This window comes from Temnothorax curvispinosus, unplaced genomic scaffold (genome assembly GCF_003070985.1).
Source record: "Temnothorax curvispinosus isolate PA1 unplaced genomic scaffold, ASM307098v1 QBEX01005316.1, whole genome shotgun sequence".
NCBI lineage: Eukaryota > Metazoa > Arthropoda > Insecta > Hymenoptera > Formicidae > Temnothorax > Temnothorax curvispinosus.
In genome coordinates, this window is record NW_020215096.1 from 125,806 (window position 1) to 141,703 (window position 15,898).

Here is a 15,898-nt window from a genome sequence, read left to right on the forward strand (position 1 = left end):
TGTGTGTGTGTGTGTGTGTGTGTGTGTGTGTGTGTGTGTGTGTGTCTAGGGACAGCTTCCTGGACTTTTCTGTGGCGTATCGGCAGATTTCAGAACATTTGACATTTTCATATAATATATTTAATAAAAAGATAATATCCGTTATAAAATTCACGTTAAGAGTATTCATTGTTTTTTAAATCTTTAATATAAAAAAGAAAAGAAAAATTGAATTTTAGCTGTTATGAATCTTCCTAAAAAAACGTTAGTTATATTTATAATTACATCTCTATCCTACTGCATCGAAATAATTCAGAATGCATAATTAAGAAGGATTTAGTTAATAGGCTTTGCATTGAACGTTTCTTTAAGACGTTACGTTTCTCTTCCTGCGGATTCTGATTTCTGACTCTTATGAAACTTTTATGAAAAATTGTCGGCAATTATACCAAGTCCGAAAACGGGAGCGCGGTCTACGGAAACTGCATTCCTGTATCCGAAAATACGTGACCGTCGACGAAGCGAAAATTCGACGAGGCCGTCATTTCGTGAGTCGGCAAGAGCTTCAAGCAACAGGATGGTAAAGTGATCGTTGGCGTGCTGCCACGTAGAATCATTTACTAAAAGTCACGGGCTGCGCGATCGAAACGCATGGTAACATTGGTAACGGCAAATAGCAACGGAAATCGGATTGAAATCGGATTAAACATAGAGATGAAATCGGATTGAAGTCAAATCAAACATATGCGATTCGTGAACGCATCTACGAACAATCCTGGGTAAAGGAAGTTAAGCGGTATATCAAATCAAATAACAAGTTACTTGAAAGAGTAAAGAAAACTATCAGGCAAGATAAAAAACAAACTACCACTTGACTTGTCTTTCGAGAGGAGAGAGAATTTATGAAACAAACAAGATTATATATGTATAATATCTGTAGAAAGAGAAAGAAAAGAAGCAATTGAATTGAAAAAGATTAAATACAAATATTATATCAATTTGATTGTTTCTTTTCTATCTTTCTACATTGAAGATTAAAAAAAAACAATGAATACTATTAAAGTGAATTTTATAATATAACATAATAATTCTATAACAGATATTAGCTTTTAATTTAAAAGAAAAAAATATATATATGAACAAAAGTCTTAAGTATTTTGTGTGTGTCTTTTGGACGTTCGCCTGTCTACATTTCTATCAGCTTCGTGAGAACTTTTTGCCAAACAAAATAAGAGGACAATTCGATACAACCCAATCTGTCTCTTTTTTCAAATATTATAAAATTAATCTAAAAATGTTGAGCAGATTAAATTTATCAGAAAATGATTATATTTCTTCCATTTTTCAAACAATGAGTTAGATATTACTGCGTGAAATCTTTTAATTACTTTTCAGCGCAATCAAAAGAATCGATAGGGTAAACCGCGATAGGAGGAAACAAGTCGGCGAACAAAGTTCTTTCAATTGAAATCTTAATCCCTCCGTTCGTTCGATCCCTCCGACGATCCCATTCATTCGTCGTTCGAGCTCGAAAGATCGCGCGTGGTAAGATCTCGACGAGGAATCTCCGTGACGAGCGAAACGCGAGTACTTCCTCGCGGTAGCATTCGGTATAACGTCTACCTACGCGCTGCAACTCGCCCGGCCTATTTATAAAATGCGACCTCGTGGCACACACCGCGATCGCCACTACCGCCTACCTATCATGGTCGTCCCGCGTGCAAATCAGCGCGCTGTCTAGCCCGCTTCTTCCCAATTTCCGAACGTATATAACGAAAAACGGGTCAAAGCTATTTTCGCGCCGAAACGGCCCTCAAAGCCACGAAAGTGCCGACGATGCCTCGTTATAAGTTATAACGAACGCCGCCGCGTGTACCGCGTGTACCACGCGCGTGTCGTGCGTACCGTCTCCTCGATTTCGCTCTTCCGCCTCTGTTGTTCCTGAGCAAATCTCTCGATCTGGGAACGATTTAGGACAAATCTGAGAACGTCGCAAAGAAGAAGGTAGGCCGTTTGGATGCGCGAGCTCCACGTGATCGGCTAAACTTTAATCATCCGATTGCGATCCCTGCCGTATCGCGCGCGTGTCTGGTTTGATATCAGATTCATTGCAATATGCGTATCTCTGAATTAAATCTTAAAATCGAAGTCGCTTAATGTTTTTTTTTTTTTTCGTAAATTTATCAATTGACAAAAGAATACAACGTATTCATCAAAATCGACGACACATAACACATACACAGCACGCGTAATAAATTTTGGTTTATAATTTAAAGAAAGAAATATACGCAGGTAAAATTACTATCCTGTAAGGGGTAACACGGATATCGCTGTATGTACATTGCAAGCGTCGAATTAAAATGATTCGGTCATATCATCGAGCTCATTTAAATTGAAAAGTGGAAAAATCAAGAATCTTGTGGCTCTCTCCGATATTTTTAAATAAAATGGCAACTAAATGAGAATCTTTTTTACTTTAATACGCATTATCGGTAAGGAAAAGGTAAAATATTGCAAATATTATCGTTTTCTAATAGCGGTGTTTACTTTTCCAGGCGTCCAATCGAGGCGGCGCTGCCGAAATGTCGGGAATAGAAGGTGAGGGCCCCTTTACGAGCTCTGTCACGACCATGTTGCTTGAGTATCGTCGTAGATAGATAAACGAGTGTCAGTGGAGGAAGTCACGGGGGAACCGAGCGTAATTCAGCGTATGCGTGCAAAAAAAATGTAATGTTCAATATGATCAACGTAATGTGTAACGGAATGCAGAGCGTATTAACCAAAAGATTCTGGACGACCGCATTCTCGCACAATCAAAACGTACCTCTGTCTACTGCCTCATCTGGGGGGGTGCAAACAGTTTACATCCTGTCGCATCTCCGCGATATACATACATAATGCCGCTGTGTTCGCCACTGCACTGACGATGTTTATTAACAAGAAAGCGTTCGCCGAGCTACGTCATCGATCTTTATAAAACTCTGCCTCTCTAAAACGGCAAAAAATAATAAGAATCATCTATTTATTCTTCTCTTGTCGATAGAATTGAGATTTAAAAAAATAACAAATTACAACATTTTTATCCTGTAACTTTATATAGATATTTTTTTCAAACATGATGCTTTACATTATTAGAATATTTTTTACGGTGGCCACATGTGCCCCTACCAAGATGACACCACATTAATTAACCGCGCGCAAGCAAAACGTATACTTTCTCGTGAGCGCTCGACCGCGCCGACTAAATAAACAAATTCGGCAACAATACATCATTTCCGTTCATCCAACCATACTTCTCTCCATCATCATGCAACGACCAACGACACTAATCCCAAAATGTACTTATTGATTTTGGTGTCTCTCCGATTGATGGCGATTGAAATGTTCTACTTATCTACTAGATAATGATAATAGGCTGCTATATTGCATCACAGTATTTGTCACCTTGTATATATACAGAGTGTGCCATTTTAATTTATCCACTCAAATATCTCAAAACCTGTAAGTTTTAGAAGGAAAAAAGTTTTAGAATTCAATTATGTATGGCTAATTACATATGATCTTATATAATTATATAAGTCCATTTTTTCTCGGGTATAGGTAAAATGTCACGGAGAGATACTAAAACTCGATTACTTGATTTGATCTCATTACGTGAACTCTATATGAATTACATGTTCTTATTATGGACGATCTTTCCCAATACTCTTCGAAATGCGTACTTCAATATTTTGCCATTGGCTGTAAAGGTGCTCGATGTTCGATTAATAAATGCATTTCCAACGTGAAAATAGCGTTGTTCTCAGATATTGGGAAAGATCGCGTCCATACTAGGCACATGTAATCCATATATAATACATATATAATATATTACAATCTTATCCATCTCGCTTATCATCTTACCCATCTTACTTCTATTATCTCAATCGGTTTTCATCAGGCATTAATCATTTCTATTATAACGCAAAATTTGGATTAAGCATCAGCTGGAAAATGCGATTTCTTACGCCGATTTTAATAATTTCAATAATTGCGCATGGATTAGCAAATATTACGGACACAAAACTTAATCTTATATAAATTATTAAGATAAATTATTAATATAATAATAAATTATTTGAGGATCCATATATAGAGTTCATGTAACGAGGCCAAATCAAGTGAATATAATCAGTATCTCTCAGTGACATTTTACCTATACTAGTATTCGCACCTTGCGAGATAGCCAGACATTACTTTGAAATGCGTACTTAAATATTCTGCCATTGGAGGATGCCTCCAAAAATACCATGCGACTCTCTGCGAGTCGCGATGGTGAGACTCCACAAGTACGTATATGCCTGCCTCGCTCTTGTCGTTCTATGAGATCGGTGAGAACGTCGATCAGGGAAATGAGTATTTGTTGCCGAATTTGTTTATATATTTTAGTCGGCGCGGTCGAGCGCTCGCGAGAAAGCGCGTTTTGCCCGCGCGCGGTTAATTACATAGTGTGATGCCATTTTGGTAGGGGCACATGCGGCCACCACAATTTAAAAAAACATAATGAGAGATCGTTGCATCTTAAATTATTTTGTTGTGACTATCAGTTTTTTTGAGTTACGTAAAAATCGGATTTGATTCTGAAACATGAACATATTGTCGAACATCACACGCATTCTCTGTCATGACGCATAAAATTTTACGACTAACTCATCGAGAACTTTAATCTTTCAAGCGCCGTTGCGCTTTCATTCGTCATCGAAAAGAGACATCTTTCATTGCGGATGATCGCTTCTCATCTCTTTCCGATTAACGTATACGTGCGCTTGTATTGCCGAAACGATTATTATCTTCAACTCGCTTTTCGCAGATTCGCAGAACGAGGAGCAGGATGACACTCAAAATGAGACCCCGGAAACAGCGGAAGTCAGCAATGAGGCAGCGAGCACGATAGAAGAATCAGATAGCTCGGAGCTATCGGAAAAATCATCTACGAAGGAGTCGGAGGAGGAACGAGAGGAAGTTGAGGAAAAGGAACGGGAAGAAGTAACGGAAAAAGAACGGGAGGAAATTAAGGAGACAGAAGCGAAAGAGACGCCGAATCGCGAAGAAACGCAAGAAGAAGAAGAAGAAGAAGAAACGCCAGCGTCAGGTTAGTGATGCGCACTTCGATCAATCAAGTAAAGCACCAAAAAGTACAGAGAGAATTCGAGAACTTAGCAATCTTAAGTATGAAAATATTTGTGTGAGGATATTATTAAGCTCCAATAAGTGTTGCGAGATTCAACACGACTTCGATATGATAATTACGCAATTAAAACAAAGCGATTAAAACAGCAATGCAAACAACAATATCACATTAATGCATTTATAGTTTGAAAAGAGCTACAATCTACAAATTTGTATCACTTACTTTTGATCCATGAAATTTAGTATAATGTCAAAAGAGCTAAAAAAAATTTCGAAAATGTTACACGTTTGTAACACATTTGGTACGTTCCCACATGTATTTAGGATAACGATACGTTGTAGCAAAGTATATCGCTGAAATGGTGCGCTAGAATGTGCGCAGGCACACTCTCCGGTTTCTGAGAATTTGAAAATTTGATCTTGTGCCATCTTGTTTTTGTTACCTCCTTCCAACATTAGACACCTTGGTATAATTAAACTTGGGAGGAGGATTAAAGCGCGCTGAATCTAGATAAACAATACAATTTGATTAGACTTGGGCCAATTAAGAGGACTAATTCGCGTTTTCTTGAGAACTTAGATTCTGTTGCCTTCCGCCGGTTTGACTCTTCAGCTAAGGAAAATTAATTTTCACTTACCACCTTGATGCAAAGTTGGAAATTCGTCTGAAATTAAGTTCGTCGTTTTTGGGACATCTCGCGCCAGTTAAAATAGAAATTTTATTAATCTTAAAGAAATTGCGTACAAGCTCACGCACCGCGTAGAACGTGCGCGGCGTGTTTATCCCGTCGCGCTTGTCGCAATCGGCGTCGCTCACCAAGTCATCGGCGGGTGTTTGCGTTAGCGCTACCATTATTCGCATAGACGTTCGCGCGTTTATTTGACTAGCGACGTCAGCGGATAGTTCGGCGCGGATATACAGCGCGGATCTGCGTTTCGCGGTATGTTTCAAGGAAATCTAAACTTTCTTACGCGCGAGAACTATTTCGGTCGCGCTACAGGTTCCCGCATTATTTACAAATCTTACGCTCTCGCGGCGATATACAATTACACAGTTACCTGATACTACAATGGAAATGCCCGATATAAATTCTCGGAATATGAAATATCGTTACGTACAACGGAGACTAATGGCGCTCTCAAAAATAGAATTATTGACGGAAACGAGAGAGAGAGAGAGAGAGGGGAGGAGAGGCGGAAGACAAGAATATCGAAATAGCATAGGCAATACACTTAGACTGAGACAATGAACGGAGTAAAAGAAGATAAAATAATGTGGGAAGAAAGAGAGCAGAAAAATTGGCACAAAGAAGATCCAGTAGAAGAGAAATACCACTGGCTAGACGTTAGCGTGTTAAGAATGTCTAAAGCGAGAAATCTGTATTGTCGCTACAATTTTGAAGATCTCGCTTCCGTCAGGCAAAAAAAATGTTTTTGATAGATACGGACATATTTACAATCCGCAAAAAGAAGGCTGCGCTACGAAAGCTTTTCCATCCGGAAAGAGAAATGAAATGGGCGGATAGAGCAAAGTGGAACGCAGCAACTGGGGTGCAACCAATGTTATGTATCTGTGCGCACATTCGCTACCTTATCCCATTCAACAAAATAACGGATTAAATGGAATATATTTCTGGATTATTTTTTATAATTAACTATATATACTTTTGATCGAGCAAACGCGGAAGTTTCGAATACTATTAACGTGTAAAGGAGAGAAACGAGGACAGCGTTGTTTTTGTCAAATCAGCGCCAGGCAGTCTCATCTGACGTTATTTCGCAATCGTTGCTGTTACAACGCCTTCATTTCCAAAAATAAAAATTCGAGACGACACACGTGGTTGCATTACGGTGCAACAACAACGCGACAACGTGATTAATGGCGCAGATGCGGCGCGGGCAAGCTGTTATTAGACGGTTATACCCACTGTGCAAAATCGGTTGCGATAAAGAAACGCACGGGCGTATTCGGACCTTTGTGACGACTTCGCCTTGTATAACACGCGGGTAGTTTCGCGGCGTACGCGCGAGCGCTTTGCCTTGCCTCGCCTCGCCTCGCCTCGCCTCGCCCCGCTTCGCTTCGCTTCGCTTCGCACAGCAGCTGCACAGGCGTCGAACGAGCGACCGAAAATAAATCCCCGCAGAGAGAATCCCCGTACGTTGTTTTAAATAAAGCGAGCGCGCACACGCGATAGCCGAAGCCGGTCAGCGCGCGCGTTTGGTCGCGCGATCTCCGCTCGCGCGAGCCGCTCTCTTTCTTTCTCTCTGCTCTCTTCTCTCCTCGCGAGGATCGCGAAGAAATCGCGCGCGTCCGCTTCGCAGTAGTGGCAAGACGACCGCAACCGGGTAAAAATACTGGTGTTTCGACAGTTCCGCGCGTTAAAATTCACTGTTGTGCGGGTTCCGCGTTTTTTCTCGCCCCGCGCGATCGTCGTTCGATCGCCCGCGGTCGCGCATCCCTTTAGGGGAGGAAGATTAACCGTGCAATCGAGCGACGTCCGAGGTATCGAAGCTGATCGCGGACACGACAGACGCGCGGGACGGATTGTCGCGCGCGAAACCGGTTGTTTTACAATGCTTCTAACAAACTGCCTCGCGCGTCCCGCGAGCCGCTCCCGCAGCTCTCGCGGCTCTTAAAACGCACGACGCGTTGACGCGCCGAAGAGAGACGTGCCGAGGCGGCTGGACGTGCGATGTGCGAGGTCTCGGCAGCGCGCGGTGTCTCTTCGCGAAGCGATAAGCGAGCGCGAAGCGAGTTACATTGGAAAACACAGTGTCGATCTGTGAAAATTACGCGTTTTCTTCTTTTCTCTTTTTCTACGGTTTAAACGTGAAAGAGTAGCGTTTGTTAAAATTCACGGATCTCTCTCGTAAACTGACACGATCGCGTTCCGATAGGAAAATAGTGTTCAATTCTGCGAATGTCGGAATAGTGCTTATTTCTTCAGTTATTCGATATTTTGCCGTTGATGTTTTAAAAATTGATTTTTTTTAAGTAATTTCTACGCTTCTTGTCACTCGCGCGATATATGCTACAACCGTAATCCGAGCGTAAAGCGCGTGACATTGATGGTGCTTTCGAAAATAAATGTCGGAAGTTCGGAGGAGAATCTCGCGTCTTGACGACGATCGTGTCTCTGTTAAACGACAAATCGTTGTGAAGTAAATTCTGGCAGCAAGACACGGGTATACGTATTTACGATGATTTCACCGACGCGAGTAATCTAATGTACATAATTCAGTCTTCGAGAAGCACCACTTGTCGAGATTTACGCTCGGACTCTTCAATCGCGGATTAAAAATAGCGATCGTTCTGGCAGAAAAGCAGTGAGTTTTCTTCCACTATTCGACTAGCGAAGCAGTATTTTGCCGTTGGTATATTTTCTCCACGTAGTCTGAAAACATAGTAGGTATGTTGTATGGTTTTAACACTTGCGTAAAAGCGTAATTTTATTCTTACGTTACGAGAGTTTACCTCTATGGGAGTTAATTTTTATATAATATTTTTTATATAATATTTTTACATAATTATCCGCCAACAACTCATACTTATTGTTTCATTAAATATTACAGTGCATATAATTATAATATAAAAATGTGAAGTGTATAAACTCTATCTATAGTTACATATTAGGGATGCTAAAAATATTTATCTTTATTATATAATGATCCAGTCATTATGTATACCTACATACATGCAATATAGATGAAAATCGTTAAAATTTATTGGCTACTTTTTGAATACATTTAATTTAATAATCTCCAGCGACATAACAAAACTGACATGTGTAGGAAAGAACGATGAAAACGCGATAATTGTTTTAATTGAAAACTTTTCGAATCAAAATTAAATAATCTAATTAAATAGACTCAATGTGATTATGCGAATGATCCTGATTTTGTCCGGTCTGTTTCTCCCCAGCAGAGCTGGCGACCGTCACGAGGAGCGCGTCGTCGGACGACGGCGTGCCGGTGTCGGGGGTAGCCGCGAGGCAGGCGGAACCGGGCGTAGGGGTGCCACTGGCAACCACCGTCGACGACAGCACCGGAGACGGACAGCAGCGTCGCGTCAGCGGCGGTCCCAGTGCGGCAGTCGGTGAGTGGAATTCATTGCCGGTACTGGTAGAACGTCTGCGCGAGGCGCTCGAACTGTCCCTGGCAGCGGGTTGCCGGCGAGGCGGCGACGAGCCGACGGCGACGTCGCTCGTCGTGCCCGGCAACGGGATCGGCGACCGGTCCTGCGCGCGCCGTTCTATGGAACAGGCGTTACTCGGCAGCGACCACGATTGCAACCACGACGCGCCCGTGTCGAGGAAGGACGAGCTCAAGTTCCTGGAGGATCTGCTGCTGTTGGACATCCAGACCGCGCTCTCCCGTTTGCGCGAGACGCTCGAGCGTACGGACGTCGCGACGCTCGCGAAGCACGGCGGCGTGTCGGATCCCACGAGTAAGCTACATCTCCTGCGACTGGTCTCGAGCTTGCTGTCGCGGCTGCAGGTGCCGGCGGAAGAGAGAGAATCGGGTAGCAACGAAGGCGGCAAGACGACCGACGTCGCGGCGCAGGGCGGCGGTGCGCCGCCCGGACGAAGACGGCGACCCGTCCGACACACCATCGGCGTCTCCGCCGAGGAGATCGCACGCGCGAGAAGGCAGCTGGAGCAGAGCAGCGCGGACCTGGCGAGATTGAACGATCAGGTGTTTCCGGCTGAACGACCTGAACCGCTGCTGGCCGCGTCGCGTAACGTGACGAGCGGCGAGAGGCCGCATGTGGAGGAAATCCACGACAAATACACGAAGGACGTGATTAATCAGCGTCAGTCGTTGCGCGACAGGAATAAGGACACCGGTGCGTATCGGCCGCTGATCCCGCCGCAGATTGGTTACGCGGATCGACCGGCGATCACACCCAGAACGGCGGATGAGACGAGTACGCGTCAGACCCGACGGGACGGTGTTAACGGTTACCAGGAGAAGGTGAGCGACGACGAGGAAACCGCGATCAAGAGGGCAAGCGAGGAGCAGAGTCAGGTGACGAAACTCGCGGCGGCGCTTCGACAACGCGCGGAGCTGATCAGCGCCGGCAAGTGCAACAACAACGGCAGCAACAAGTTCGCGGCGAAGAAGTCGAAGATCAAGCGCGCCAATACCATCGACATACCGAGCTACTTGAAGTTACAGGCCGATAGTCTCGGCTACGACAATCCCGGCTGCGTGGTTCTGCGACGGCCCATCAACGTGGGTGATAAAATCGCCGCGAACGCGTCTAATCTCGGCGTTCCGTCGTTCCAGCCTAGAACGGAGAATGATAAGAAGTTCCTGGCGTTGATCAGCCGGAACAACGAATCGCAAGCGTACAACGCCGCGCCCGCCTTTGTCAAACCCTTCGGCCACACCAAGGCGACGGATATGTCGCAGACGAACGAAAATTGGAACAGTCGGTTCTCGAACATCAAGACCGCTTTCGATAAGTCCTCGTCCGCGAACGATACCGACAAGTTGTCACCAAGATTGCAAAATGTCGCGAAACGCTTCATCCCGGATATGCCCCAAACGTCTCCTCAAGTTCCGGCGAGTAAGAAGACGCCGACTGGGGGCGGCGCGGCACACAACGGCTTCCCGTTCGCAAACGCAAACGTGCCGCAGCCGGACGCGGGCTTCAGACACGCGCCTTCGTCGCTGTTTCGAAAGATCGAGAAGCCACAAACGCCGAAGTCCCCGCCAGGCCATCACTGGCAGAGGGACAACGCGCCACCATCTGGAAATTCCTTACGTGAAAAAGCCAGGATGTTTGACCGAGATAGCAACCAATCCCAACCGTCGTCGTTCAACGTAAACGAGAATACCCAGAAATCTCTCTTCCCTCGACCGCCGTGGATCGAGCACGATAGAAACGAAGGCAAATCGAACAAGATGGTCACCGAGAACGGACGGCTCGATTATCGGCTGTTCTGCAAGCAGTTCGCGCCCTTCATCGGCAAGAACGCTGCTCCGGAAATCAGGAGTATCGAAGATCCTCGCAGGCACAACGAACACTCGAACGCGCATCGCAAGAACTTGGCACCGTTAAACGAGAAGCTCGGCGTGGTAGACGGGAAGATTTCCTTCAGGATGTTCCCCGAGAAAGGACCGCAGGTTCAGTATCGTCCGAGCGAGCCGCATCGCGCGGTTGAGAAACCAGTTCGGGACAAATTTGATCACAATTTTGTCCGCAGCGAGAAGGATGTGTTTAAACCGTTAGCCACGGTGCGCAATGATAAGGACTCGTCTGGAACTACGTTCGCGGGGAACGCACCGATCGATGTGATGCTGAAAGGTAGCTCGTCCGTGGCCGTACAGACGGGTGTCAACGACGACAGTCATCCTGAAGAGGCACGCGTGTTTCAAGTGGTTCCTAGGGTCGCAAAGGGGCTGCCGTCCGCGTACAATAACGTGTCTGTTCAAACCCATAACGAGCCGGAAGTGGAAGTCAAAGAACACTGGATAACTCCTCAATACAATGACGTCGTTCCGACATCAGACTTGATTTATCATCCTGCCGCGGATCCGAGCCATTTCGTTCTGGACCACAATCGGAATTATGCCGTAACGACTGATATCACTTCGAGAAACGAAGTTCTGCCCCTAGCGAGCAAGAACACGTGCGATCTTGTCAAGGAAGACACCGTTTGCGTGCCGTATTCGACGGAGAAGGCTCCTTTTCAAGCGATATCCGGTCATCAGTTGCCGGAACAGCGCGACCCGATCCTCCGAACGAGTCCGCGATGTGAAAATTATTTCTCGCCTAAATCGATTGATAATCGACCTCAAATGTATCCGACTTACATCCCGTGCGTTAAATCCGACAAGGATCCGTTCGAGGATCGGATGCCGAGCGTGTCGCATGATATTGGCAAAGAAAATCCTTTATGTACAAGCGACGGCGCTTTGCCAGAGGAACAGCATATCCAAAATCAGGATATCAGCGCGGACACCGGCGTCGTCACGCGGTATACTTGTGCGATCGCGACTGTCGCGTCCGCGGACGTTCCGGCGACACAACTCGATGAAGCCAGACTGGAATCTGGAACGTCACCAGCCTCGTCCTTGTCACCCTCGCAGCTCTGGCCGCATCCCAAACCGACCAGTAGCGAGACCATTACGACCGAGGACGAAATACGTCGACACAACATGCTACAGCAGAGCCTGGTTCGTCAGTTGCAGAACGAGCGAGCGATACTAACCGATCATCATACGTCTGTCGTCAACCAGTCTGGCAATTTTAATCAACCTAATAGTTTTCATCAATCTAACAGTTTTAATCAACCTCTGAGGTTCCAGCCGTCCGAAGCGCCGAAAAGACCGGAATTGCCGAAAAGACCGGAACCGCCGAAAAGACCGGAACCGCCGAAAAGATCGGAACCGCCGAGAAGATTGGAATCGCCGAGAAGATCGGAACCATCGAGGAAGTTGGAATTGCCGAGGAGGTTGGAGCCGCCGAGAAGATTAGAGCCACCAGCGGTCGTCACTGGTTTGCTGTCGGTAGCACCATCCTCTGGATTCAGCGCGAAGAACCGGATCACCGCTCTGAGAGAACAGTACGAACAACCGGGCCAATCGAAACCCATCCAGAAGGAACGCTCGCCGATCCCAAACGGCGCGAGCGGCGCGATGGACTCCAGTGACGAGTATCTCGTGTCCTGCACCAACAGGCCGTCCAGATCCATCGTCCTGTCAAAGTCCGAATCGTGGCATCAGCTGGCAATCTCGAAAGGCCATCACGCTCCGTCGCGCCCGGTACAGGATAAGTTACCGCCGCAAGCCCACGCTGGCGCCGGATCCTATCTTCCGAAACCGCCCAAGCCGAAGTCGCCGTCGTCCTTCAAGATGAAGAAGCAGTACGAGGCGTCTTCGTCCTCGGATAGCGTGAAGAAGATGGAGGACAAGATACGCAGATACTTCGATAATTCAGCGAACGACGGCACCGCGGAGACGAGGGACTCGAAAGGTAGACGTTTCTCGTCGCGCGACTCAACGAAAAAGGGCCTTGTCAGTCTATCTAGGAGTCGCACCATGCCGGGGATATGTGACGAAAGCCTGCGTCTGACCATCCCGACGGTACCACAGATTCCCGTGGCGAGCCTCAACAGTGCCGAAGTAGACAAGGTGTTTGATGACATCTTCGAGGAGGCTACCAGGACCGACGATCTTCATTTCTGATCGACCGATCCTCATCGTGTTGTATAGTGTCGGCGCGATGTACACTTGGGGGACTTGATGACGGTAAAAGCGGCGTCCGTTCGGAACTTTTGCGAGAGTACTCTTTGTGTGAGAGCTGAACATCGTGATAAGAACACGATTCTACGTTAATCTCGACGTGCTACGTAATCGGCCGACAACACGTGGATCGTTAAACTGTGATCTTGCCCACTTTGATTCGCATGGCCTGACGTCGACAACTGTCATCCAGGACGACGCATCGTCGCGCACATAGCCGGTTAATTCTAATCAGACTGTTTACGTTAGGAGTTTGCATACGATTATTGTTGGTTACTTGTTTTCATAAGACTGTTTCTGTAAACATTAACTGAGAATAACTGTTCTTTGAGGTTTAACTGATTCTCTACTTCCTTCCAAGTTGGCTTCGACTATTCGACGTTAATGGCAACGACCTACAGTACCTTCTTCATAAAAGTGAATTCAGTATTATCTAACTGCATTTTATACAAAATGCCGTGTGTTTTATTAGAATCAATGCTATTATTTGATCTATGATTTAATCATCTTTCATAGATAATTGAAGAGAAGCTAAAGGCACAGCTTCGTTAATACGCTTGAGAGATTTACAGTTTAATTTGCTGTGTGCAATTCTCGCGATCTTTTTGCGATCGCTGAGGTCGTTGTAGGTTTGAAATTCGCGTCGAAGCTCTTTTCGTACTAAACTATATACTAGGATCTAACAAATCTGATTAGAAGGTGCATATTTGAGGAAAAGAAACATTTCGCGACGCCGTGTCTGAACACGAAGCTACATAAGCTCTCTGCAAAGGCAACGCGTCTCGTGCAACCACGGCGGGATTGACGCCGATACATGGTCTTCGTCCATTACGAGAGACGGTAGTGCAGATCGATTCAACGACCATCGTCACCGCCGCCGTTGTCCAGCGACGCATCACTCTTCGTTCTTCTCGCTCAAGATCGCCTCGCTCCTGGCGCGGGGAAAGTCGAGCAACGCGGAGATCCAGTGTAACACCAGCAAGAAATAGAGAACACCGAGCAACGCATCGGTTATTCCTCCGTTACTCCGCTCAACGCGCATTACTTATTGTTGGCCACGAGCCACAAAATCCGCATATAAAACAGTCACGCGTCTTACACGCGCGACGGCTCGCGCTTACTTCCCTTTCCTCCAACTTTTTCTCTCTCAACATTTTTTCTCCTCTTTTTTTTATTTATTTATATTTATTCAAACCCAAGTCGCGAGCGCGACGCGCACGTTCTCGCGGACGGAGTCGCTAAGAGGACCATGCCAATCCCCGAATAAAGCAGTGAGTCACAGCCCTTATTTTTGTTGATCCTTTTGTTGCGCAGTGGCGTATACAGTTTTGCACTGCAGCTGCGAGTGTGTCTATGAGTGTAATATCGTTAGTGTACGCGTGCCGCGCGCTGGTACAATTGCCGAGCATAGCGATGCTGTGGCGGCCCGGGGATAAAACTCAGCTCAAAAGATCTCTCGAAAACATCCCCCGAAAATATGGAAACGCTTCGATGAGAAGCCAAAGGCGACGTTTCTCCACTTGGGATGTATAGCTCCACGACGCGCGATATTGCAATTACAGCTGTTACAGCAATTTATGGTATTTCGTGGCATTCGCGGAACGTATTGTCTCTAACTTTAATCAATCTGTTCAGAAGTTTAACGGGATTTTCAATATATTTGTTAGAATGTGCAATATTGCATAATAATAATTATAATTATATGCGCACATAATATTATTCAATAATATGTTACATTTATCATTTTTTTTTTATGAAGATTGTTGAAGAAATTAAGCAGCTTTTTGGATGGATGTTTTTGCACGGACGACTTGTGATATTGAGCTGGCATGGGGACAATCTTATTGCACGCGTTTGCGAACGAAACAATTTCTACGCGAATTTCGCTTTGATATCACATTCGAAACCGTCATGCAATTTTGCAAACTTGCGCGAAAGATGTTATTTTAAAGTTTTTGAAAACAAACTGGAGTAAAGCTCTCTATCGATGACAAAAGATCTATGTTGAATTGTATGTATTATATAGCTAATAGATCGAGAGATTGAGATAGACATTTTTAAATGCTTTTTCCTTGCGTTAATCCTTACGAATTACGGAATTACGTTAAAGAAAATTAGAATTCCTAAACGTAATCCGACCGATAATCTGACCCATGCTTGCCGCCACACCTCGTGACGTCCTCGTGGAAGTACAAGTGCGTCGTGCGTGCGTGTGTACACGCGCACGGACAATACCTTTTCAACGCTCGTGCATGGCGGTGGCGTCGATCGATGTCGGTCGATCGACGAATTTAGCACCTTATCCACTTTACAATCGAAACTCAATCCGAAGTGCTACGTTTTTCTTTCACTTCAGATTTGTTCACCTCCTTGTTACTTTAGATACTTTAGACAATTAATATCTGTACAGACACGTGTATGTTCCTCGTGATCGTGATATCCTTATGTTCTTTTTTTTCATACTAAACCGTTATTGAATTTGTTTGTAAGACGAACT

At 45.3% G+C, this 15,898-nt stretch overlaps 1 protein-coding gene across 7 annotated transcripts in view; it reads left to right on the forward strand.

Moving 5' to 3' along the window:
* Positions 1–15,453, forward strand: part of LOC112454766 — a 16,523-nt gene extending 1,070 nt beyond the window's left edge. For 2 of the 7 annotated variants that reach the window (XM_025016331.1, XM_025016332.1), the window contains exons 2-4: positions 2,535–2,577; positions 4,829–5,110; positions 9,071–15,453. In XM_025016331.1, coding sequence (XP_024872099.1) covers positions 2,562–2,577; positions 4,829–5,110; positions 9,071–13,344 — 4,572 coding nt within the window. In that variant the 5' untranslated portion in view covers positions 2,535–2,561 and the 3' untranslated portion in view covers positions 13,345–15,453. Of the gene's footprint in view, positions 1–1,829; positions 1,984–2,534; positions 2,707–4,828; positions 5,111–9,070 lie in introns of those variants that run through there. The other 5 variants (XR_003040783.1, XR_003040784.1, XM_025016333.1 and 2 more) reach the window with 4 other exon arrangements.
* The last annotated feature ends 445 nt before the right edge of the window (positions 15,454–15,898 follow it).